The sequence below is a fragment of the Lutjanus erythropterus genome, chromosome 9, assembly GCF_056507025.1.
Source record: "Lutjanus erythropterus isolate fLutEry1 chromosome 9, fLutEry1.hap2, whole genome shotgun sequence".
Taxonomy (NCBI): domain Eukaryota; kingdom Metazoa; phylum Chordata; class Actinopteri; order Lutjaniformes; family Lutjanidae; genus Lutjanus; species Lutjanus erythropterus.
The window spans coordinates 23,820,129-23,844,682 of record NC_139325.1 but is presented as its reverse complement, the minus strand read 5'-3'; the positions used below and the strand labels follow the sequence as shown (position 1 = coordinate 23,844,682).

Below are 24,554 nucleotides of genomic sequence, written 5' to 3'. Positions count from 1 at the left end.
TTTCGACAATATAACAATTTAATACAAAAACCAAACATTTCTTTCTCTCGTTTAACATTTCATAGACATATACAGTATATTTATATATTTGTGTTTCTATGAGTGATAAAAGTTCACATCATTGAAAAAAAAAAAAAAACCTGGATACAGACAAACCAAAGAGGTTATCAACAATAACAAAGACAACACAGTAACCAACATACCACCCTCTTGAAGATGAAAACTGGACAATTATCAGCATGGGTTTACATACAATTACATAATTTGTTATCATGAGTGTATGACTGTTACACACAAACAGACAACGGAAAACTGTAATAAAAAGGGTCAAATTTAAACTAATTACAAATATTAAAAATTAAAATATTTTAGAAGCATCATCTTTCATCCAACAACATTCTTCTATAATACAAATTTACTCATTAAAAAAATGATTGTAGAACACAGGTGATTGGATCTGGTTGGCAAAGATTCAGTCCAAGTCCAAATGTTTGTCGCAGATCATATTATTTTTAGCTCTGTTTATTCCATTTTAATCCTGAATACCCTGATCAAACCATTAATAAAATACCAATCAGAAAAGGGAAATGGAGAGGTCAAAAGATCATCTAAAGTTTTGAAATAAAAATAAAATACTGGGAAACATTTCAATTAAATCAAACATTGCTATAGCATCTCTCCATTTTAAAATAACATTAAATCAAGGACAACATTTATAACAACAAAAACAAATGGCTTTAAAAGTACACAATTCCTGCTTGTTAATTATTGCTGTGGCTTCTTTCTTTGTATGTCTTTTACAAAAGGAGTACAAAAAGTCCATACTTGGTACAGGGTAATGCAGGGCGACAGAAAGAAGAATACCAGGCAAGTCAGAAACCCTACGACTGTGTTAAAGTTGATACTGAACACATCCATTTGACATACATACACACATGCATACTGTATATATGTATATGTAGGCAAAGAAAAATAGATTGTATACATTTTCAAAGGGCACCAAGACAAACAGTACGTAGCCATTGTAACACTGTGTGCCTGCTGATGAAGTTAACTCATTCAATGAAGAAAAAAAACCCTCACATGTAGAAGAAAAATTAAATTTACAGGTGAAGCCACCAACATACATAGAAAATTGTACTCAGTATTGTAGAAGCGCTCCATGAAAGCAGTGCCCACGTGCAGAGACATGCTGTGGATTTAAAACTGTGAGTGAGGTTAGCACAGACTGTGGTGGGTTTGCGTGCAACAGCAGAGAATTAAAAAAAAAAAAAAAAAAAGAAAGGAAAAAAAAAAAAATCACCAAAGCTGTATATCCATGCAATTTCCTGAGAGTTTTAATCAACAATTGGAGTGATTAGTCTACATGCTAATGGGTAAAACAGCAAAATACACTCTTCATTAATGCCTGAGAAAAACTAGGAACATTTTAAAATTAAAGGCCTTTTGTGTGTTTGTATGTTTACGTCTGTGTATGTTTACCAGAGTGTAAAAGAGTGCGTCTTTGCAGTCTATTCAAGTGTGGTTGTGTGATTGTGCGTTTTTATATATTTATATATATACTGTATATATCACATATCTACAACAAAGGTTGTTGAGCTTTGGGCAGTGCTAGCTAGAGAATTCTTTTACAATGGCTGGAATATTGTTAAAATCATCTTTTAGTCAGTAGCAAATTTTTGATGTTCCTCTCCCTATATATCTGCAGTCAGATACATCCCTCCATCTTTAACTGGCTTGTGGCAGTGCAATAAAAGCCATGCAAAGCAAGGGAAGAGTGCTACTCTCAGGAGCAGGAAGAGAAGAGGAGCAGAAAAACTAAACAGAAGACAGACTGAGGGCAAAAACCGTCAAGAAGACACAGGGGTGGACCAGCAGGGAAGTATTGACCAGGTCACTCATTGAAAGGAGGGTAGATAGGAATCTCAAAGTCATCACTGTTGAAGTTGGCAGGCTGGTCCAGCATTGACAACACATCCTGAATCAGATCAAAGAGACAAAGGGATTTATGTTAAGGCCTCTAGGAATATGGCTTGAAATGGTTCAAATTCATGTATGTATGATATCAAAACTGTCTCATTAAGCATTCACAAAATCTGAGTGAAAATAAACCTTTTAAAAATTAGAAAAGCAAGCTCAATTTACAGTATAGGCCATTTGTCAACACAGTGTAGGTGTGGCAGATCAAGTTTTGATTTACATCTCCCTCAGGAGTATTGGCAAAGATGCTATGTACTGCTGGACAGTGGCAGCAGCAAAATATTTATTTATTTTTTTTTTAATGTGGAAAATATCATCTTATGTGTATGCTATATTTAGAATATTTTCACAGCTTTACTTTGCCAAATAGCCTTTTCCAATGTAAAACTAAAGCCATCATACATGCTCTCTTCTAATGCACCAGACTTCCTTAAAAAACAAACAAAAAAAAACCCAACTAATTTTATCTTGCAGAAAACAGCAGTTGCTCATCCAGTGCTGCCTTGATGAGTTAGGTTGTGTTATTGTGTCAGTTTGATGTTTTAACAGGTTATTTTGGATCTCAACTATCCTGCTGTGGATTGAGGCAGCTGTAGACCAGCACCTCCTGTGTTCTGCAAGGTAAAATTTCGGTTTTTGCCTGGAGCAATAGAACAGCTTCAGTTCACTGTTGTCGAGTTGGCTGAGACTCAGAGAGACAGATTAAGTGGGAGCAAAGAGGTTCTGAGTGGGAAATTGGACATTGTGGGTTATTTTTAAAAATATTTTTAGATTGTTTTGTGGCATTAATTGTATATTTTTTGTAATAAATGTCCAAGCATAACCAAGACAAATTCAAATCTAATATCAGTTAAGCATAGAAAAACTTAATTTTAAATTTTTCAGATGCTTAATGTTTAATTTTATGACCCTAAATTCCAGAGTTATCAAATGTGGATTTGGGTTTCTACTGGCTTTAAGTGGCAGAGACAGTGATAAAAAGTGCTTGAGAGTGAGATAAGGTTTGCATCACTCACAGGAAATATGTCTTGCTGGTTCCCCTGAGCATGAGGATGCTGCTCTGCGTTGCCCTGCGAGTGTTGCTGGCCCTGCCACTGGGGCCACACTGCCTCTGCTGCTCGAGGAGGGAACTGTGCCCCAGACTGAGAGCCATCTGGAATGAAGTGCAGCAGGGTGAGAAGGTGCACCAGTATAATGCAGAGAAACATATTCAATAAATCAGACTGTATTTGAATAGAAATGAATAATACAAACAAAATAAGTTACTAAGTTGCCCCCCACACAAACAGCAATAACTTTGTATTTAATAAAGCACTAAAATAAAAACAACACTCATTATAAACAGGAACTCAAATGCAAGAGGCAGGATAAAAACTCAATATCATAATAAAGAAAATAAATTCAAATTAGGTATGCACAATAAATAGAGGGGCCGATATATTAGTAACCAATATTGGCCTATCTCAGCTTCATCTGTCTATATCATATCTGTGTATGTTAGCCGATAAATGTCAGGCATATTCATATTTGATCTGACATACTGTCAAAATATTTAATTTCACTACTTAGGTGAATGCTCTATAAAAGACAAAGTATATTTGGGAGTTTTTTTTTTTAAATGAACTTTACTAAAACTTTACACAAAAATGAGAAATTATCAGTAAAACAAAAACAATCCAGAAAATAAAAGATAGTTAAGTCAATAATAATAAATAAATACTAGAACTGCAAGCAGTTATGAACGGGGGCCAAGCCTCCCCGCGCGACCTCGTCCCAGCGGCCCTCGGAACCCGCTGATGCGGGCCCCGAGGGACGCGGGGCTCGGGGCGATCGCGGGGACGCACGCCGTCGTCCGAGCTGCGGTATTCATGACCAATCGTTAGGTAACTTTGCGGTCGGCCTCAGGAGGGAACCCACATCATGCACAGCGAATTTAGGACGAATCTGAGCAACTTTTGGGAAACCTGATGTTTTTGGGTTTGTAGCGCTCCCTATCGGCCGATCTGCACCAAATTTGGCACAGAGTCTGTGGATGACCTCTGGGACGAGCGTCTTAAGTTTGAAGTCAAAAGACTTTAGTTTGACCAAAATATGACACAACATGCGTTTTTTGAGCTAGCCAAAAAATCGTTCGGTTATAATTAGCGCATTTTTTGACGTGCAACAATTCTTTTGATAACTTTTTGTCAGACACGTCTAGACATCGTATGTGCAAAGTTTGGCGCAGATGGCGCTTAAACTGTAGGAGGAGTTCGAAAAAGTAGGTTTCGGACATCTGGCGACTTAGCGACGGGAATTTTCGGCAAAAGTGGGCGTGGCCTACGTCAGAAAATCCAGCGCTTTTCAGGGAACACGGCAATATGAGATTTTTCAACGTCTCATTTAAAATGTGGAAGTTATGTGCAAAAATGCGTTATAGCGCCACCTAGTTGGGTTTGTAGCGCCCCCTATTGGCCGATCCGCACCAAATTTGGCACAGAGTCTGCGGATGACCTCTGGAACGAGCGTGTTAAGTTTGAAGTCAAAAGACTGTAGTTTGACCGAAATATGACACAAAATGCGTTTTTTGAGCTAGCCAAAAAATCGTTCGGTTATAATTAGCGCATTTTTTGACGTGCAACAATTCTTTTGATAACTTTTTGTCAGACACGTCTAGACATCGTATGTGCAAAGTTTGGCGCAGATGGCGCTTAAACTGTAGGAGGAGTTCGAAAAAGTAGGTTTCGGACATCTGGCGACTTAGCGACGGGAATTTTCGGCGAAAGTGGGCGGGGCCTACGTCAGAAAATCCAGCGCTATTCAGGGAATACGGCAATATAAGAATTTTCAAGGTGTCATTTAAAATGTGGAAGTTATAGGCAAAAATGCGTTATAGCGCCCCCTAGTGGAGCACAAACGCGATTTTCGGTAGGCGGGATCTGAGTCCTATTCCACATGTACCCATAAAATTTCAAAACCCTAAGTATTATACTTTGGCAGAAATTAATTTTTTTTGTTTATCTTGTAATAAGCCCCGCCCACATTGACCTGTCATGACCCCCTTGAAGATATGGCCTCAGGACCAGCCCTACGTCGTACGGACCAAATTTCGTAGAAATCGGTGCAGCCGTTCTAGAGATATAAACTTCCCATATCTCTAGCGCCCCCTAGGAGCCAACATTCGCCAAATTCAGCTCATAGGCTCCCAGTCTCATGCCAACCAAGGATCTCTGATTTGGTGTCGATAGCATTTACTTTAACCGAGATATGCAACATTTTCCATTTTTACGGCTAGCTACGGAAATTTGTTCGTTAATAATTCGCGGAATTTTCAACCCCAAAAAAATCTTTTGATAACTTTTTGTCATGAGGTGCAGAAGAGTGTCCGGGCCAATTTTCGTGCAGATCGAACAAAATCCCTAGGAGGAGTTCGAAAAAGCAGTTTTGCCAGTTTTCGCGATTTTGCGAAAAAATTATTTAGGCGGAAGTGGGCGTGGCCAATTACAAAGTGACTCAGCTCCATTCAAGGAATTTGGGGATATAAGGTTTTTGAATGTGCGACATACGGTGTGGGAGTTATAGGCCAAAACGCGTTGTCCTTGATTATAGCGCCCCCTACAGGCGGACATGTGCAGTTTTTAGCGTCTGAGGTCCCTGCAGGGGTGTGGGCCAGCCCTCAAATTTTCATCGTCCAAACTTGCACGGTTTAGGCTGCAGCATGAGTTTTATCAACGGAAGAATAAAAATAGAAAATAAGATGATGAATAATAATAAAAATCTGAACAAAAACAATAGGGTTCCCAGCACCGCTGGTACTGGGAAACGCGTATGCTTGCATCCGCGTTCCCCAGTCCCCGCGGGCTTGGCCCCCTAAAAATAGAAGGATATAGTGACTAGTAAAACAGACTAAAACAAATAAATACAATTCAATCAAAAGTTAGACTAAAAATGTAGATCTTGAGTTTGTTTATAAAATATTTTTTAAATATTCACACATGTATGCAAATAACTTACCATAACCGTTGGTGTTGAGGCTGGCACGCACATTGATGGGTGGGTAGTTAGCACCGCTGGTTGTGGTGGGTGAAGCACCTGTTGGCATCTGATCAAAAGAGTTGGAAGAGCCACCACCAAATCCTCCCATACGAGCAAACGGTGGAGACATGGTCTTTGCTGCCTGAGGAGCCACCTGCTGGGAAGAATAAAAAGAGTAACTCAATTTAATTAATAGTACATAGGCGGGGCTGATATTAAATAAGTGATATGTGATCAATAACTGGCACAGACACATAAAAGTATCATCACATAAAGTATCTCTAGTTTGTTTCATTTGTGAGCGAAAGTTGACTAAAAATTTAACACCCAGAGGATAACAAAATCTGCAGAATAATCTCATGCTGACTCACCTGGTTATTAAACTGTGGTCTCACTCCTGCTCCAGCTCCAGCTCCAGGCCACCCTCCTCCTGCTGGTCCTCCATGGAGGGGGGTGCCAGTGCTGGAGGGGGCAACTGAGTGCGGGGCTCCATTCTGACGAGACATCTGAGCCAGCATGTGGCCTGCTGAGTGGCCTGGCTGTGCCATCTGTGGAGTTATCTGTGGAGTCATGTTGACTGGCCTGCTGAGAAACGTGAAGGGAGAGAGAGCTCTGTTACCTGGGTGCCGTCTGTTTGGAGAACATAATAAGATAAAAAACTGATCACCTTAACAAACATGTTCTTTTCAGGTTTGCAGCAAATAAAACAACTGCATTTACAATGAGCAAAACAGTGAGTATAACTACTTGAAACTTATGGTAACCACTTTCAGCAATACATTGTGAGGGAACCAAAATCTTTGTCAGGCAACATCTGCATCCACTTAAACACATGTGGAAAGTGTTTGTCCAACTATACCCAGCGCTCCTACACATCTTCCAAAATTCCATACTTTTCCAGACCTCTCTGTAAATTTTTTACACCAAAATTGACATCTCAGCACAATTTATTGTGTTTATTCTGTAAATAAATTTTGAAATACAACTGTTACAGTGTGACTAGGTAGGCTATTGTGTTGCCAAATAAGTGCCAGATATTTGTAGCTCAGTACTGTAGCTCATACAAATCACCAAACCATCAGTTTATGTAATGTAAATTGAAATAACTGTCTACATTCAATCCCTACAGTTGAACATAATTTTTTGGTTTATCTGATGCAATATATACATGCAATTTCTTTCAAACTAATTTAATCAGGGATATCCAGATTTGGTTCAGTTATAAGGCACTTGCTGCAGAGCTCTTTAGCAGCTCTTTAGGAATGTCTCGGTGCAGAGCTCTTTGCAGGAGTCTGCGTTCAGTTACACACCATACTTTTTTCTTTGCTTTTGACAATATCAAACAGGTTCTCTCACACAGTAGTTAACAATTTGGCTTTGCTGACTCACAACTGAGAGAACTGGGAGTTTCCCCATGTGCTGTAGTCCATAAGCAGATATCATGCAAAAGAACTGTCCTTGCTAGCTCTACTTTGACCACCAAACATGCAAACAAGTTGGCAAGTTACATAAATTCATTTTCACAACAGTGAGGAGCCCCTGTGGCGATTCACTTATAGTTTACAGTAGATAAAAATAGCAAATTCCAAACTGATAGGGCTGACACCTTGTGGTTGGTTGATGGACTGGTTAGTCAATATGCTCTTGTCCATCCAAACTCTCATTGGTCAGACAGTTGCTGGTTTTACTTTAATAAGAAGTGCTTTTCTTATGCCCCTTTTATACTTGACAAAGAAACTACTAACACCCACTAACATCTGGCTTTTTTCTGCAGTGGGAAAGGATTCAACTGATATTCACTCCTGGATCAAATGACTCAGTTTTCAGCTATGACTGGCAGTGACGTAAACACAACATCCTTGTACATGCGCTATTTTCACCCCTTTTCAGTTGTTGCTTTTCATCCATGTGTGCTCCTTGACTCAGTGTGACTCTGTGCTGCAGTCCAGCACAGCAGAGTTTGCAGGTGCTTGAAAGTGTGTATTTACTAATGAAGTGCTCGAATTTAGTCAAGCGGATGAACCATGTACAAATATTTCACTTCAAATTTAAAAGCTGTACATTTTGCTATGTTTTATGCTGTTTTATGGTTTATTTTGTTATCCTATTGTGTTATCCTATTAAATCTGGCACTAGCATATTGCTAATGTGGTTACACAGGCTGGAGCCATGTTGGAATAATGTTGTAATATTGGGGGAGAGACTGAGTGAATATCAAGCCTCATTTGAAGCCAACACTAACTAAATAACAACAGTAGTTGGTTGAATGCCAGCAACTGCAGGAATTCATTTTCATGGCTGTGTACCTGTGTAAGTTTTATTACCATCTATTTAGGCTGCAGGTTAAGTGTGCAGCGGCTGATTTAGTAATCTACAGATAAAGTGAAGGTTTATTTTCTCCCACTGACCAATCGTTAAGTTTTAGAGTATGTAGAATTTCAGTCAACCAAACTCTTTTTCTGCTTAACTACAGCCCTAAAAACCTAAGTACATCACAAGTTGTGGTTGACAAAATCTCTTTTATCACAAGTTAACAATATAACTTGCATCAGATATCAAGATAAAGGGGTAAGAAGTACAGACATGCTCATTGTGTCTGTGTCGTGTTGTTTGAATAACAAACATAACAATGGAGTTACTGTCCCTGGTGACATTAACAGTCTGAAAAAGCTCCAAAGAACTGATCAGATGAAGTTTTGCCTCCAGGTTTATGAGCTGGTGTACATGTAAACACATGAACAGACACATACACACGACGTCTTACCTGTATACATCATTGGTACGACCAGGAGTGAAGTTGTTGGCTGGAGAGTAGATCTGTGCAGAGGGAGCTGGCGTGGAGGGCAGGACCTTGGTCTGATCTGGACCTTGGAAAAGGGTTGGGTAGAGCTCTGGCTTCTCAAGGCTCTTGGTGTGGTCTGGCCCTGCTGCCGTCACTGGCTGCACTGGCATCTGAGGGCCACCAAAATCACAAGTCAGGGAACATACACAAAAACTGCTCAAGTGGTGAAGAAATGTCCAGTTGACTCCAATTGTGACCACTCATCATCTCAACCTAGAAGTTAAATTGCTTGAAGTGAACAATCTCTTAACACTCTAGTACACTTGAATTTGGTGGATTTATCAAGGCTGTCAAATATGGCACCACAATCAAATGCCAGTATAGTTTCTTGCTAATTTAATGACATTCACAAGAGACCGGAGGAGCCAGCAATAATGGTAAGAGAAGACATTAATTCCTAATCTCGTCAATCAAAGAAGTACACTGGAAACACAAGGACAAAAGCATGAAAATAGCAATGACAATCATGACATACTGTATGTGTCGGTGTATTGAGGTGCACGGGAACCTGACAGTGTCAGTCTTTAACCTGTTAACCAATGGTCAAAAAAAATTTATTAATTAATAATTAGCTTTCCATCACAGTGAACTGTTCATCCTTGAGTTTTGAACTGTTGGTAGGACCAAAGACGACGTTTTATTTTATGAAACAAACTATTAAAGAGAAAATGCCTGGCATATTAATTGTTGATGCCTTTTTTTTAATCATAAGATGCAGCCCTAGAGCAGTCAATTTTATTCATGCATCTTATTATTTATGTGTAGTCTTTACAATTTTGTACAATCAACACCCTCTGTTCTTTCACAGTCAGCCTTCAAGTGCTACAACAGAAGAGAAATCCCTTCTCCAGCAGCAAACATGCAAAAGGTCTCATACATAATAGACAGAAGTAGAATTAGGGAAGTGTAAATATTATATAACAAATGTAAATAATAGTTGTTTTGCCATCGACAGTCTGTTTCAGTTGCAACATTACGTTGCAAGTAGAAACTGCCACTGGCACAGTTCCAAAACAGTTTAACTAGCCATAAATGACATTGTTAAGAGTCACCACTTTGTCAGATCTGTCAGCCAAAATTGAGAAGTATCTTTTGTTCACTCCCTAATTGCCTTCGATGGGCTACTGTCTATTGGTACTCCATTTCTTACAGCTATTTTGTAACTGTTGTTTGTAATTTGAGATATTAATTGTTTTGTGCAATCACTTTACTGCTAAACAAAGTAGTAATTATACTAACTAGCTGTTTGGAGCTAATGTGTTGCAGAATGCAACATTCTCTGTAATCATTAATGTGCTGTTGTGCTAAGTGTTCTGTATTTTATCAATTTTTCTTTTACTCTTGTAGACTGTACACATTTTGGCCAATGTAGTTTTGTTTTACAGACTTTAAGAGTTTCGTCTGATGTGAAGCATTTGTGACACACAGTTCACTGCATGGTAAATCAATTTGCTTGTTTTATATAATTTTCAATTTAAAATATTGTTCTTTTATTGGTGGTACCAATTTGAGACTTTTGTGCACACAATTTTCTTTTTACTACACAAATTTGTGTTTACAGCACCTTCGGTCTAACACTTGTTAGTGATATCTCATTTTTGAGATTCATAATTACCATCACTGAATTTGTGTTTTATCAAACTGTTACAGTTTCACAATTGCTTCCATTAAAACATCAAGGGCTAGATAACTGGATAACAGTGTCCTGGCTACATGCAAAGTGAAAGCAAGAGACGAGTTTAAGTCAAGATTGTGATCAAGTGTTGCACTTTTAGTCATGAATTTGCAAACATGAATTTGTTTGAATACTTCCAAGCTTGAGATCTTACAGAGAAAGTGTTCCACTTAATTCAAACAGGAGGCAGTCCCTTGTGATAAAGGAACTCTCCCAACATCCGGTTCTGTTTTCCTGCTGAGCAAATAATCCAACATCCTGCTTCTGTTTCCGTAAAAAGTCACTATAGAAAACGGCCCAAGAGAAACGGGGCATTATATTTGCTTCGATCAAACTGGATATTTATGTGTCACCATGCATGTGTCCTAACTTGTGAGAGGGTGATTGGTCCTACCTCATACAGACCGTCTCTGGTGCCACCTCCCTCCAGCTCGGCCTGCTGCTGCTGCTGTAACTGCCTGAAAAGGGAGCGAGAGACAGAGAGTCTGTCTAAAATAGCCTAATTTCCATTTCCATGCCCTCCACTGTTGAGTGAGAAATCCCAAACACCTGCTGACAAAAAAGCACTCAACCCGCCACCGGTCACCATGGCAACATAAAAGAGAAATGAGGACAGAAGAGGAAGCAGTATCACACTTCAGGAGAGAAAGGTCTGTTATATAAATAAATACTGTTAACATGCTATACCACCTGTGTTAAAGTTGATCTCTTTACACCTAATTCACTATAAAGAAAAAAGCTATGATCATGCTTCTTATTAGACAACGACACTATTTTAACTCCAATGGAGAGATAAATCACCCAGAGTGGGAAATGAAAACAACAACAGAAGGACTGTAGTTTGCCAGAAACAGCAGTAGTCTCCCATGAAGAAGCAGCCTGTGTTCTCCCATGCAGGGGGCGGATAGTCAGGCCAGGCCTGGTCTCACCTGGTGGCCACCTGCCCAGGGCTGAGCACTACAGGAGGGCAGTTTGGGCTACTTTGGCCCAGGGAGGGGGTCAGCGAACCCCCTGGGGAGGACATGGGAGTGAGGGGGTCCTGTGTTGAGTTTCTACTGCCCCACAATCAGAGACGGGTGCAGAAGAGAGGTGGAAGGTAGGGAGAGAGCAATCAGTGTGTGGCTTTATTAAAATGGTTTGTGGTGAGGGTGTGAGAAGAACTGGGGATTGAGGGTGACAGAAAAGCATGGATAGACAGAGAGATCTTTCACAACACTCAAATTTTAAGACATCAATGGTTTCATTATGTGCCGTATTTGATTGTGTAATCATGTTACATAATCACCAGGATTGGTAAAATCAGTCTGGTTTGAGCGTGTGACTCACTTGACATTGACGTTGGTACAGATGATGTACTCAATCTCCTCTGAAAATGGGTTTTGGAAGGTGAAGGAGCTGGTTCTCATCCAGATCCACTCTCTGGATTTGGAGTGAAACCGAAACATGACCGACAGCACCTGGCCCTTCAGCTTCACCACCTGTGGACAGCAAGCCAAACAGTCGTGATCCAGTGTTTTCATAATCAGTGAGCCGTAGGTTTACACTCACACAAAAAAACAGAGATATCAGGTTATACAGATAGGTGTTGGGCAATGCTCTTTGGTGAGATTGAGTACAGTTTACCTTACAACACGAAACTTTCTGAATTTTACCAATAGTTACATTTTCAGCTGTAAAAAAAACCCAATTTAAACTTAAGAGTCAGTTTTATTCTGATTTTGAATTGTTTTATTTTGAATACAAACTCACTACATGAAGTGTCATTCTACCACACTGTTGTCACAGCCAGACTTTCTCCATATCATCAGAAATCAGATTATGGCAGGAAGCTAACAAGAGCCCAGTTACTTAAAGGGGAACTTGACCAATTTTACATTGCACTGACATTGCATTCTGGGTAATGTAGATATCAGGTTTTGACAAAGAACAAGAATGGTTGGAATGTAGGAGTGCAATGCTAAATCGGTGGAGTACGCATAAGTGCATGTAAACACAATGATGCTTTCATATAAAAACAAGAGCGAAACTCAGATAAAAAATTAGGCCTCAAAGAGCTGTATGTATTCAGATGGTCCAACCTGTTGGAAGCTGTCTCTCAGTAAGTCCCGGTCCTCAGGGTGGGCGAGCTCGAGAATATTCTTTCCCAGTAATTCCTGCAGCACACAGAAGACAATACAGCCACCATTAGCCCAGAAGACACAAACAGCTTCTGGCACAAAGGCTGTTCGGGGAAGCCATCAGGCAAACAGTTCCTGCCTCTGACATTTCCACCAGCTGTGAGTCTTACCTGGGGCTGGTAGCCGACAGCGGCCACGCAGCGGTGGTCTATGAAGGTGAACATGCCCTGGCAGTTATGGCGTGAGATGAACTCCACTGGAACACTGATACTGTTGATGTCTGTGTCACCTGGGCAACAAGTCACCTAAAGGGGAAAAAAAATAAAATCCAGGTTTTAGCATAAGCATAATATCCTAAACTATCGCAAGCCATCACTATAATGTTTAATGGATCAAAACAAGTTAGATACTGTAAAGGTCACATTGTGCAAGAATCTCTGTTCAATTTTATCTGGTTATCTATATGGACACATCAAGGGTTTCAAGGATGCATTGAATGATCCTTTTACACAAGGCTGTATAACAAAAATGTACGTTTGTAGTCCTTTTATGCTACACAAACACAAACGACAGACCAGTTTTGATAGAGTGAAGGGGATAAATTCAACAGTCTCATAACCTGAGGAACAACAATCGTCTCAAGAATAAAAATGTGAGAAATCATGATTATCATCAATGTTTTACAATTGACAGCTTACAGGCAAAAAAGTCAAAACAGTGTAACAGTTCAAACATCAGTCATAATTCACTTCAGATAAGACTGACTCATCTCTTCCACCACTAGTTACAGCAATTTTAGTCTTAGATTGTTGATGTAAGGGTCAAGTGTTATTGCAGTTTGTTTGACATGTCTACAAGTTTTTCAGCTGTGAAGATCCTTACCAATGTTTACAATTCTACACTTAATTTTATTTACTTTCTAAATATATACTACTCAATAATGAACCTACATAATTAGTTCACAATAATTCTGTCGTTGTAACTTGCGTCAGCACAAAAATCTTGCGTGCATATCTCTACATACGAGGCATCCATCTCACCTGTAATCTCCCGATGGCAACTAGACAGTAGCGACTCCCCTGAGTGTTGTCTGCTTCATCGTCTGTTAATGACACTCCTAAAACACAAACATGTAAAACCTGAGTTAACATGGGCCGCAAAGAATAACAAATAATACAATGACTTATTAAATTCAGCATCATTTACAGGTCCTAGTCAAATTATAAAACAAATATAACTGCTAGTTATACATACCAACCATTATGAAATCATTACTTTTACCTGCAGGGGGCCAGGACTTGATGTATCCTGTACAGTGGACCACTACATACTGGGGCTCCCCTTCCTTGGCTGCACCCAAACCATTCCTGAGGTGAAGGAAGAAAATGTAAAAACTTAGTTTAGTAGTAAGTAACATCAGTAAGTTCTATTACTATGCCAGTAATAAAACTGTGCTTACATCTTGCATCTTATTGCTACTGTGTTACTCTGGATATGCTTATCCTCTGTACAGTAAACAAATGCAAGAGAAAACCTGTTTGGTTTTGGTCACCTGTTTCTGTTCCTTAGGAAGTTCAGTCTGTTCATGGACAACGGTTCAACCGGACAGGAGCCACACCTGAAAGTACACACAGGCCGCCACATGGACAATTTATGCATCTAGGAAAACACGTCAATATAAATAATGAACTGGATAATTAACTACAGTATGTGCCGCACCTCATTCTGCAGATGAACGATCGACGGGCTCCCATAGTCATTCTGGCTGACGACTGCTGGCCTTCTTTCTTCACTGTTCCTGTCTTCAAGTCCAACATCCTCCCTTTAGACACAGATTCAGCTCAATCATAAGGTGCTCATGTAACAACAATTTTTTTAAAGGACATACTTTTGAGATTAAAAGTGGTTTAAAAAACTATTAATATAGTGTCTGTATATGCTTTGTACCTGTGGTGTTATTCTCTGCAGTGGAGAGCTGCTCCCTGAGCTTTTCTATGTCATCTGGGTGAAGCTGATCATAAAGGGAGGAGCCGAGCCATTCAGACTGCGACTGGTTGAGGACGGGTGTCAGGGAGTCAGAGACGTAAACAATGCGGCCGGTCTCGCACGACACCACGAACAGGAAGCCGTCGGCTGCCTCTAGTATGAGGTGCTTCAGCTCCTATAGACAGATGGCATCAAAGATATGCTAAGCAGTGAGGACAAGAGAACTACCATGCAGCATGACTCTAAAATCTTTGGGGTTTTTTGTAACCCCGTTTTATCCAAATTTAGAAGAGCTAAATCCCCATTCACTTTGATCATAGCGGATAAAGAAAACAATGTGTGTAGCCGGCATTGTTGGCTGTCAGAAAGTCTTATCTAAACTGTTAATAGCTAACATTACATTTCTATTATGTTATAATGTATAGACTAATGCAGTTGAATGACATCACTTCCAGCATACTGTACCCAGTCATGATCTGAAATCTACAACATAACCAAATGTATTTTTCTATTTCATTTATTTAAAAAGCATTTAAAACAGCATGTTACTGGCTAAGATACCACGTATATTAAATAGTAATGTTTATGAAATAATGGAATTATAAATGACTTTTGTTTTTTAATCAGTATTGTAAATCAGCCATCAACCCGTCTGCTCTCTAAATACTAACATTCACAAAGTATGCTGTTGAGAAATGTACAAGTTGACAAAGCACCAAATTTAGATTACATCAGCAATGTCATAGATAGCAACTGCCCTTTAGCTTTCAAGTTAGAAAATTAACTTGTGGGCTTAAAGGTGATACTTTCACTCCTTTACTTAATTTCCACTGACGTGAGAGAGTGTGACTGTGAGAACTGTTCGTTAAATTTTTGTCTTCTACACAAGTAGCACAGGGTGTGTACATGTATCAGCAACTTAAACATAAGACTTTTAATAGCACTGTTTAATAAAATTTAAGGCCAATTTTGCCTGTAATTGCATTGTCAAGATGAATTGTGATTCACATTGTGCCTAATGGCACAATGTGAATCACAAATGCAATGACATGAATTAAACTTGCTATATTTCTCTCTCTTGGTTGTCTTTACCTGGTCAGTGAGAAAAGAAGGTTTGTATGACCCATCTGCGTTGGTATTGCCACTTCCTCTCAGAGATTTCATATGAGATACAGCCATTCGTAGGATGGTCAGTTTGTCTGGTTTCCGAGCTAGTGCACTGCATGTGGGCACCATGTCCGATAATTCTGTGATGTAGGCGGTCATCTTGTTCCGCCTCCGCCTCTCAATCTCACTGTGATTCTCCCTGCATTGAGGAAACGAGGGTGGGAGGCAGAGGTGGAGAGGATAGGAGGGTTTGAGATGGGGGAAGAGACGGGCAGGTGGACAACATGGAGTAGAGTTTAGAGTTAATGCTGCAATGTAAGAATGCAAATTGGGAAGAAGAAGAAGAAGGAGAGGTTGGAATGAGAGAAGGTGAGAGAAATAATGGAGGCACGAAACAATAACGTGTAGTCAATGATCTATAAAAAATGATAGTGAGAAAGCAAGAGAGAGTCTGGTCTTTCAAGGCCAGTCGCTGTGACAAAAGAGAGCAAGTGCAGAGAGAGTAGGGCCCTTTAGAAGTCCTGAGAGAGGGGAGAGAAAAGAGACAGAGAGGACAGTTGCTCAAGAGGAAGGGATTACCAAAGTGAAAGAAGTCTCTGAGGTCACACACAGCATAGCAGTTAGTGACACATAACATAGTGATGGGTTGAGAGACAACCAGCTGCCTTTGGCAAAGAAGCATAACATTCTGACAAGCACCAAAACAGGCGCATAAAGCAGCGAAATGTACCAGTAATTTTGTGCTGTCAAAAAAAATGAAAAATTTACTGGGGTCCCAGCAAGACAGGATAGTTTTTGATCAGTGCATTCAATATTGATATGGATACAAGCAGGAGAGGGAGCCTTCCACAGTGGTAGAGGCCATACCTGGCTAGTTTTTCCTTATCTGCAAAACTCTGATCTTCTTCCAAAAACCTGGAAATGAAACCAACCCACTAAAACACAGGCCCAAAAAATCACTACCAAAATAAAAGGAGTAAAAAAAAAAATCTGAAAGGAGAGGGAGAAGGAGAGCAGCATGGGGGTGACTATTCTATCATCAATATTGCTCCCCTACACCCCATCTACACACAATCTGTTTCTCCTAATCTATCCTCCTACCTGGCAAAGCGCTCTTTGTCGTTGTTGGAGCCTGCTGTTTCATCATCACCCCTGAGGGAAAACAGTGAAAACATGGCTTATTATCTCAGCAGGCCAGACAATCCAACCATTTCATATACCACCTCATGTTACTTTATGACAGGGCTGAACAACTAATCAAAATATTATCCAAAATTGCAATATGGCAGGAGCTACCTTCATTTGCTTAAGATAAAATGTGTCACAACAGACCTTTACAAAGCACTTTGGTGTTAAAGAGATGCCCTGGCCTATGAATCATATTCTCCTGGGACTGGTTTCAGGAAGCAGGTTTAACAAACTCTGAGCCTAATCCTGAACTCTTAATAGACTCAGCCTGAGATGGGAAACTCAAGAGTTTTCAGTACCAGAACAGTTGATCAAAATTAGTTCAACCAACATTGAGTATGTTAACTCCAAGTTAAGCATGTGCATGAATGTCAATCTCAGTGGAGCTCAGATACTATGAGTCACCACAGCAACAGGTACAGATAGAGCAGAGCCTCCATTTTAATCCAGTGGAGTTAGAAATATTAATGGGTGCCAATGCGGACCATGACTTTTATCTTACAAAATAGGTGTTGAGAAAGGAGTAAAGAAGTTAACATGATTACATTTTATTCATTCATCTTTTACCTGGATTTGAAGTTGAATTTGAATTTGTTTAATTGATAATAAGCTGATAGATCCAACCATGTATTACATTTGATTTTTAAATATATCAATCAGCTGTAACCTAACTGGGACAAAATGAGTATGGAGAAAGAAGAAGAAAATAAGTATCGATCAGATAAGACATAGCCCAGTGTAATAATGATTTCCCAGGTGTGTCAGTTTGAAATGACTACATTTTCTATCAATTTCTATCTATTTTAGTCTTACATTTAAAAAATCTTGCTCAACAGCATTCTATATGTCAATGTGTATTAATAACCCATTTAAACATTAAATGCTGACAAAACACATAAAGATAACTGCAGCCTATGCTCAAAATCTCACTTAAAGCACATTTGGTCCAGTGTTAGAATCCTAATGTGATTTCAGCTGCACCACCACCATCCTCACTCAGAAATATTTATATCATCTCCAAAATGATATGATAAATATGATAGGAATGTTCCATCAGTGCAACCAATCGCCACATGACAAAGGACTAATCATTGATCAGTATCATATGTGTCTAAAAGCTTCATACACATTTGTTGTATTTAAACCGCGATGTGATGTTTCAGTGCAAGGGCACTAGTAGATAACCTGACAGTTGCCTTAGTGGCCACAGAGTTACAGTGTTATAAAGGAGGACAGATGGCCTATAGATTTTCATTATTCTGATTATGAATCCACACAATCAGAGATTGCGGTCTCTGTCATTGTACTGATGACAGATTTATTCTAAAAGTGCTCACGTTAAAGATAGTCTTTGAGGAACAAATGTCTAACAGGAAATTTAACATTTCGGAAAACTTTAACTTCTGGTAATTAATCTAATGCAACACTGCTGTCAATTTTATGACGTCAAAGCACAAAGTGGAAAGCATTAATTTGCAACTGTATAAATGAGGAAATGAAACAGTATGTCAGACAGCTCTGTCGGGCTACAAAGGAGGGGAAGAGTCAGAACAAAACCCTTAAAAAAAATCTGCCAAAGAGCAGGTTAGGCTCACAGAGTCAGTTACCAAGGCAACTGACCCAAAGTTTACACTACCTCTCTGTCTGAGTTTCTCTTTTCTCAGGCTGAACAAACTCAGAGTTTTCACTAAACCAGTTTTCTGAAATAGGGGCCAGATGTAAGAGAACATTTGACTGATTGGTACAGATCCAAGCAAAAATAACATCATCATCATTATGGTATATTATTTCAGTGAAAATGAAATGCAAAAATTACTACTAAAGTTGTGACACATATCAAGGCAATACCAGTCAAATTAATCTTAATTTGACTTTATTCATCCCTATTTTACGAAAGAGCAAACTTGAGACAAATGTACCTGAACAACTTGTTGCCTTCCTCATCATCATCAAAGTCTGGCCTGTAATAAGGAGAAGAGAGCCACATGAGCAACTTCACACAAATATTCTCACATGAATTTCGGCCACAACTGTCAGAAACAAAAGTTAAACAGTCAGCTAATACACATAACACAATGCTGACATATCACCACACCATATACCACTAACACACACTTACGCAGCTCTTCTTTTGCCGGCCCCTTTTGGTACAACAGCCCCACCACTTCCTTGGGTCCCACTTGCCCCCATACCCAGATTTGGGTCTGGCAACTCTATTAATAACACAGAGGCACAGAGAGACGTGATGTAGCAGAGATGACAGGTGATTTCCTATTGTGCCTCGAGTACTGAAAAAGAAACGAAACCACTGACTCGTGCCCACACTTCGAGGCTAAAATTAACACGCAGAAATGACATAAGGTTTCTCGAGATGAACTGACTACGGTCTTAAGTTTGTTTGTGGGTTGTAGAGACGTAAGACAACCACGACACCAAGCTAACGTTAACGCTACATTTAGCATACAGAAATATCAATCATGAGAAAGTCGTATCTAGAAGGGAACCGCAGACCCGCGAAAGATCTCGCGAGTGTAATCATTCTGACCCAAACCACGATATAACCATAATCCTAAACACAAGTTAGATAGTACAAACTCTATACAGATTTTAACTACAGCGTTGTTAAATAAAAAAGATAATTGGTTTTTATTCAACGAAGGAACAACGCGTACATATCTCGCGAGAGTTCCGAATATGAAAGGTTCCCTTCTAGACACCACCTCTTGTGACCAACATCACTTAAAAACAGATACAGAGAAACCGATCTAGGCAACCACAACTTGGTAGTCAGCTAACTTAGATTTGGTTTGTCACCTCACCACATTTGGGCTTGTAAAAATATCACAACAGAGTTATCTTAACGGTTACCTAGTCGCTAATCTAGCTGGCTAGCATGCCAGCAAGCTACCACTTATGCAATAGCCAGCTAGCTTTGCTGTGGCATTAGCTTTGCTACTAGGCTAACTTAGCTGATGCTGTCACGCTATCTTTAGGAAAGTGTCCGCTTTAGCTATGCATGACCACAAAGGCCATAACAGATTAACGGATCCATACTACGATATCAATGAACTGTCGCTGTGAGTTTTGCTGCACTTTACCTGGGTTTGAAGAGGACATGTCCGTGTGGAATAACATAAACAAACAAGTTCGGCTGCGGAAAAAAAAAAATCCTCAAACCCCCACCCCTCCCCCTTGCTAGCGGCTGGAGGCTAACAAGTGCCTTTCCTCGCGTACGCGCCTTTATTCTGTGTTATAAACGCGCAGAGCCATCGCTAGTACTGCTCCAGAGCGACCCGAGGACTTAATACACAAACCAAAATAACTGTTTATCTCCTCCAGTGCCCCTTTTTCCTGGTTTCTGCCGGTTTAAACCCCCTTTCTGTTTAAGATGGCGTTTCAGACTAGCAGAGCGCAAGCTGTCTACTGTGTTTTCTGCTCTTTCTATTGGATATCACACAACCAGATACAAATGACGTGAAATGTTGGGAAATCCAAGTTAAGCTCCGCCCCGCTGGCACTGAGTAGGGACCCGAAAGTCTGTAAAATATAAAACCCCAGATTTAAAACAAAAACAAAAACAATTAAAAAAAAAATCGGTTTGCAAATGTGATAGGCTCTTTACAGGTTACAGTTAAGACATATCAGATTTCTTACATCACGACGCTGAAGTCATTAGCTGAGTTTACATTCACACAATATTCCAGTTTTTCCTTCCTATCAAGCTGTTTACATACTTAATAAAAATAAATATTCCTCTAATATCCCCGTTTACATGCAGCATACTCTGATTATGGATGCGTTTTTCTGTCAAAAGGTTTTTTTTTCCAGGATGTCAGACTTGATTGACAGTGTGAACTCAGTCTCCTTGTTTCATTGATTTAAACACCTTCTTGAAAGGGCATTGCGATATTCTCGCATATCCAGAAACAATGTTTTTCTTTTCTTTTCTTTTCTTTTCTTTTCTTTTCTTTTCTTCAAGATTTTCTTTTGCGCACTCATCTCTACCCCACTCCTGCTGACTGTTAGCTGTGTGCCACAAACTGCAATAAAAACCCCAACTGAGATGCATATTCTGAATTCAGATCATTGCCATATTCGTGGAAAACTAGTGCGCATGTAAACGTGGCTGTTATCATTTCTCAGCCCCGATGGACAAAATATTTAGACCTTTACCTTCAGTAAAATTAGCAATATCTCATAAAAATACTGTATTTTCAGGTATTCAAGTATTCATAATGTTAAGTAAGTATAGTTGTAAAGAAGTTCAGAGTATAAGTAACAATACCACATAATAAAGACAAATAAAGTATTAGCAGCAATACTAAAAGTTCTAATTACACAGAACATCTCCTTTCAAAGTGTTGTGTTATATTATATAGGGATGCATGATATCGATTTATTCAGCTAATATGACAATGTTTTGACATATATAATAATATATGACAATAATATCAATCAGATATTATTATAGCCAATATTTATCAGCTTTTATTTAATTATTAGAATAATATATAATATAAATAACATAAATTCCACTTATTAGCCAATAATTTATCAGCCCCAATATTTATTGTGCATTTCTAGTGTTGCAGTTGATAAATTTAACATATTACTGGGTTGTTTAATCTCCAATAATGCTTCATAGTCCATTAGCAGATAATATTTATTATGTATATAGACTAATATCCGCTTGTAACTTCTGCTGCAGTGGAGTAAAGTACTCAACACTTCCCACTGAAGGTCGTAGAGTGAAAGTACAGAACTGTAATCATTAAATGTACTGGGTTACTTTTCAGTATTGCTTAAGTAAGCAAAATATATTATTATTATGTTCAAAGACAATATTATTATTACTGGTGCACTGCAGTATTTAATGTTGTATAAGTCTGTGCTAATTATAACTGGTGTGTATACTGTGTTGTGGTTTAATCTACAACAATGCATTGTGTTTCATAAGATGATTGTATGTCTTTTAAATGCAAAGTAACCAATAGCTATAGCTGTCAGATAAATGTCGTGGGGTAAAAGTTCTGAATATACCTCTGAAAAAGTGTATTTTGGTACAATACTTGAGTAAATACACTTAGTTACTTTTAACCACCATATTTCAAATAACAAAGCTTTTCTATAATCAATTATATGGGATATTCTTAGAGTGAATACATTAGTAAGACTTAAAGGATGACGAATTTCCATTGGCAGAATGTAACTAATTACTTTTACTCAAGTACTGTACTTTTGTACAAACTTGAGGTACTTGTACTTTACTTGAGTATATCCATTGTATGCAACGTTATACTTCTACTTCCCTAAATCTCAGAGGCAAATATTTACTCCACTACATTTGTCTGTCAGCTTTAGTTACTAGTTTCTTTTAAAACTAAAAGTTTTCAATAAGGTTTTGAATCTTGTTCTTGCAATGGAGTATTTTGACAGTGTGGTACTGCAACTTTTATTCAAGTAAAGAATCTGAATAGTTTTACCACCACTGCTGAATTCCTGCAACAAGGCTGTGTTCATGCTACTTCAACTCTGTAACAAGTTGAAATGTATTTTAATATTACGTCAGACGGAGTTTCAAGAGACAAAACTATGTTTAGTTTAAAAACTAAGAGGATTTGCTGTGCGGTATGTTTGCAGACATGATGCATAAATAATTAAACCAACTTCAAAGTGATTCCATTGTGATTCATGATCTTTGCTTTTATTATTAATAACAATACTTAGTTATTAAACAAAAAAAATACAAAATAAAAAAGAAATAATAACACTGTAATTAGGACACAGCTATTTCTTCTGTATCACTGGGGAAGAGAGGTTGCTGGTTGGTCTGGGTTAGTAAAAAAGAACGTGGTGGTGGAATGAGGATGAGTTTCAAAGGAAGGTCATTTATAAAGAGGAGAGAAGTGAGTGATGGATAAGACAGGTGGAGGAGGAGGGAGGATGTGATGTGTGGTGGAGACAGGAAAGAAAAGGAGAGGACATGAAGACAGGAGAGAGAGCTTCCCATACATTACAGATAAGGCACTTGACATACAAAAAAGAAAATTAAAGCATGACAACAAACATGGCAACACGCATCTCATGAATTATTCATAAGTCTCAAACACTGAACTGCTAAAAATTGATTACAATACCTTTTACCTCCTTTACATCAAACAGCAACACCTGTAAACCCGTTTCATATACAGAATCATAGCTATAATCATTCACTTAGATCAATACTTAAGGTCTAAGCCAGGTTAACAAGCATAACCCAGGCTACTAGGCAGTGAATCAAAGAAATCTGGTTCATATTTGTAAAAACTGGAAATGGTTGATCTGTCCCATTCCATTCGACTTAGTAAAATTCCTTTGTTTCAACACTGCAACCCACCTTCGCAATGACTATATTGAGAATCATCGCCTTTCAGTGGGTGGCATCAAGACTCAACTGGTTCAAACAGCTTCAGCCAAACCAGAGAGGAGAAACATTCAGCTCCGTCAACACTAGCAGAAAGCTGTGATATTTTCTAAAAAAAAAAAAATATTGCAGTATTTGTGCTAAGCACTGATTTCTGGGTATTCCTGACTGATCAAACAGCAAATACTTGAGAACTTCTGCAGGTCGGGCATCTGTCGCTGAAGCAGGAATTGTAAATAATGAGTTATGCTGGATTAAAAAATTGAACTGAAAATCAAATAAGAAAGCAAGATTTTCTTGCTGTTCATTTACAAAACTGACTCCAACTTTATTCCTTAAAGGGATAGTTCGCATTATTTGTTGAAGGGGCGTCTGAGCATGCCTCTCAGTTTAGAGAAGCGGAGAGGGGCACAAACTTGGCAGCTAAGCAATGAACTGCTTAAAAAACACAATTTTAGTCACTTAAAAAGGACAACCTCAAAAAAATCAATATCATTTTGAGTGTATGCTATATTTAGAATATTTTCACTCTCTTACTTTGCCGTCAGACAGCCTTTTCTGATGGGAAACTGCTGTTATGTAAGTCAAATATCACTCTCTCCAAACAAACCAAACTCCAGAGGCAAAATCAATAATTTTACCTCGCAGAATACAAGAATTGCTGGTCTACTACTGCCTTGATTTGTTAGTTTTGTTTGTGTTATTATGTGACTTCAGTGAATCTGAGCTGTGAAACACCAAAATCACACAATAACACAAACAAACTATTATATCAAAGCAGCATTAAACTTGTGTTCTGCAAGGAAAAATTGCTGATTTTGCCAGTGGAGTCTGGTTGCCCTGGAGAGAGCAATATTCCACTTGTATTATCAGTTTCCCATCAGAAATAGGGGTGTAAGAAAATATCAGTACACCTGAGTATCACCATATCATGTTTTGTGATAGTGTATCAATTCTTAAAAAGACTGCATCGTTATAGTGTGATACATGCAGTGGTGGACAGTAGTGAAGTACATTTACTTGAGTACTGTACTTAAGTACATTTTTTGAGTATCTGTACTTTACTTGAGTATTTGTTTTTATGGAAACTTATTACTTTAACTCCACTACATTTCAAAGACAAATATTGTACATTTGACTCCACTACATTTCTAGGAAGGTTGTTGTTACTTTTCAACTAATCTTTGAAGTCAGCTGTTGGTGTTTTTTCTTTTCTAAAATGCAGTTGGTCACATGCTGTGT

General features: G+C 38.8%; 1 protein-coding gene across 7 annotated transcripts; it reads right to left on the bottom strand.

The window, feature by feature from the left end:
• Positions 1–20,337, bottom strand: arnt (aryl hydrocarbon receptor nuclear translocator). Of its 7 annotated transcripts, none has more exons than XM_084726730.1 (21): positions 20,008–20,337; positions 19,029–19,122; positions 18,829–18,870; positions 16,823–16,873; positions 16,589–16,636; positions 15,707–15,920; positions 14,576–14,789; positions 14,348–14,450; positions 14,181–14,246; positions 13,910–13,995; positions 13,669–13,745; positions 12,799–12,933; positions 12,590–12,664; positions 11,838–11,989; positions 11,441–11,566; positions 10,906–10,969; positions 8,759–8,946; positions 6,366–6,579; positions 5,974–6,151; positions 2,997–3,133; positions 1–1,978 (listed from the first exon to the last, which is right to left on the bottom strand). In XM_084726730.1, exons 1-21 carry the CDS (start codon positions 20,042–20,044, stop codon positions 1,895–1,897), a joined length of 2,385 nt encoding a protein of 794 aa, XP_084582856.1. In that variant the 5' UTR covers positions 20,045–20,337; the 3' UTR covers positions 1–1,894. The 7 variants fall into 7 exon arrangements, with proteins under 7 accessions (XP_084582856.1, XP_084582858.1, XP_084582857.1 ...); XM_084726732.1 differs by having other exon boundaries at positions 5,974–6,148; XM_084726731.1 differs by having other exon boundaries at positions 11,441–11,563.
• Between the last annotated feature and the right edge of the window lie 4,217 nt (positions 20,338–24,554).

Bases quoted from the DNA above. Each gene is read 5' to 3' on its own strand.
- arnt (XM_084726730.1), bottom strand. From the start codon at position 20,044: ATGTTATTCCACACGGACATGTCCTCTTCAAACCCAG. The intron at 14,790-15,706 runs GTAAAGACAACC...ATCTGTCTATAG, and splicing joins CTTCTTTTCTCACTGACCAG to GAGCTGAAGCACCTCATACT. The intron at 11,567-11,837 runs GTGAGTCACACG...ATTGTGGGGCAG, and splicing joins TGTACCAACGTCAATGTCAA to TAGAAACTCAACACAGGACC.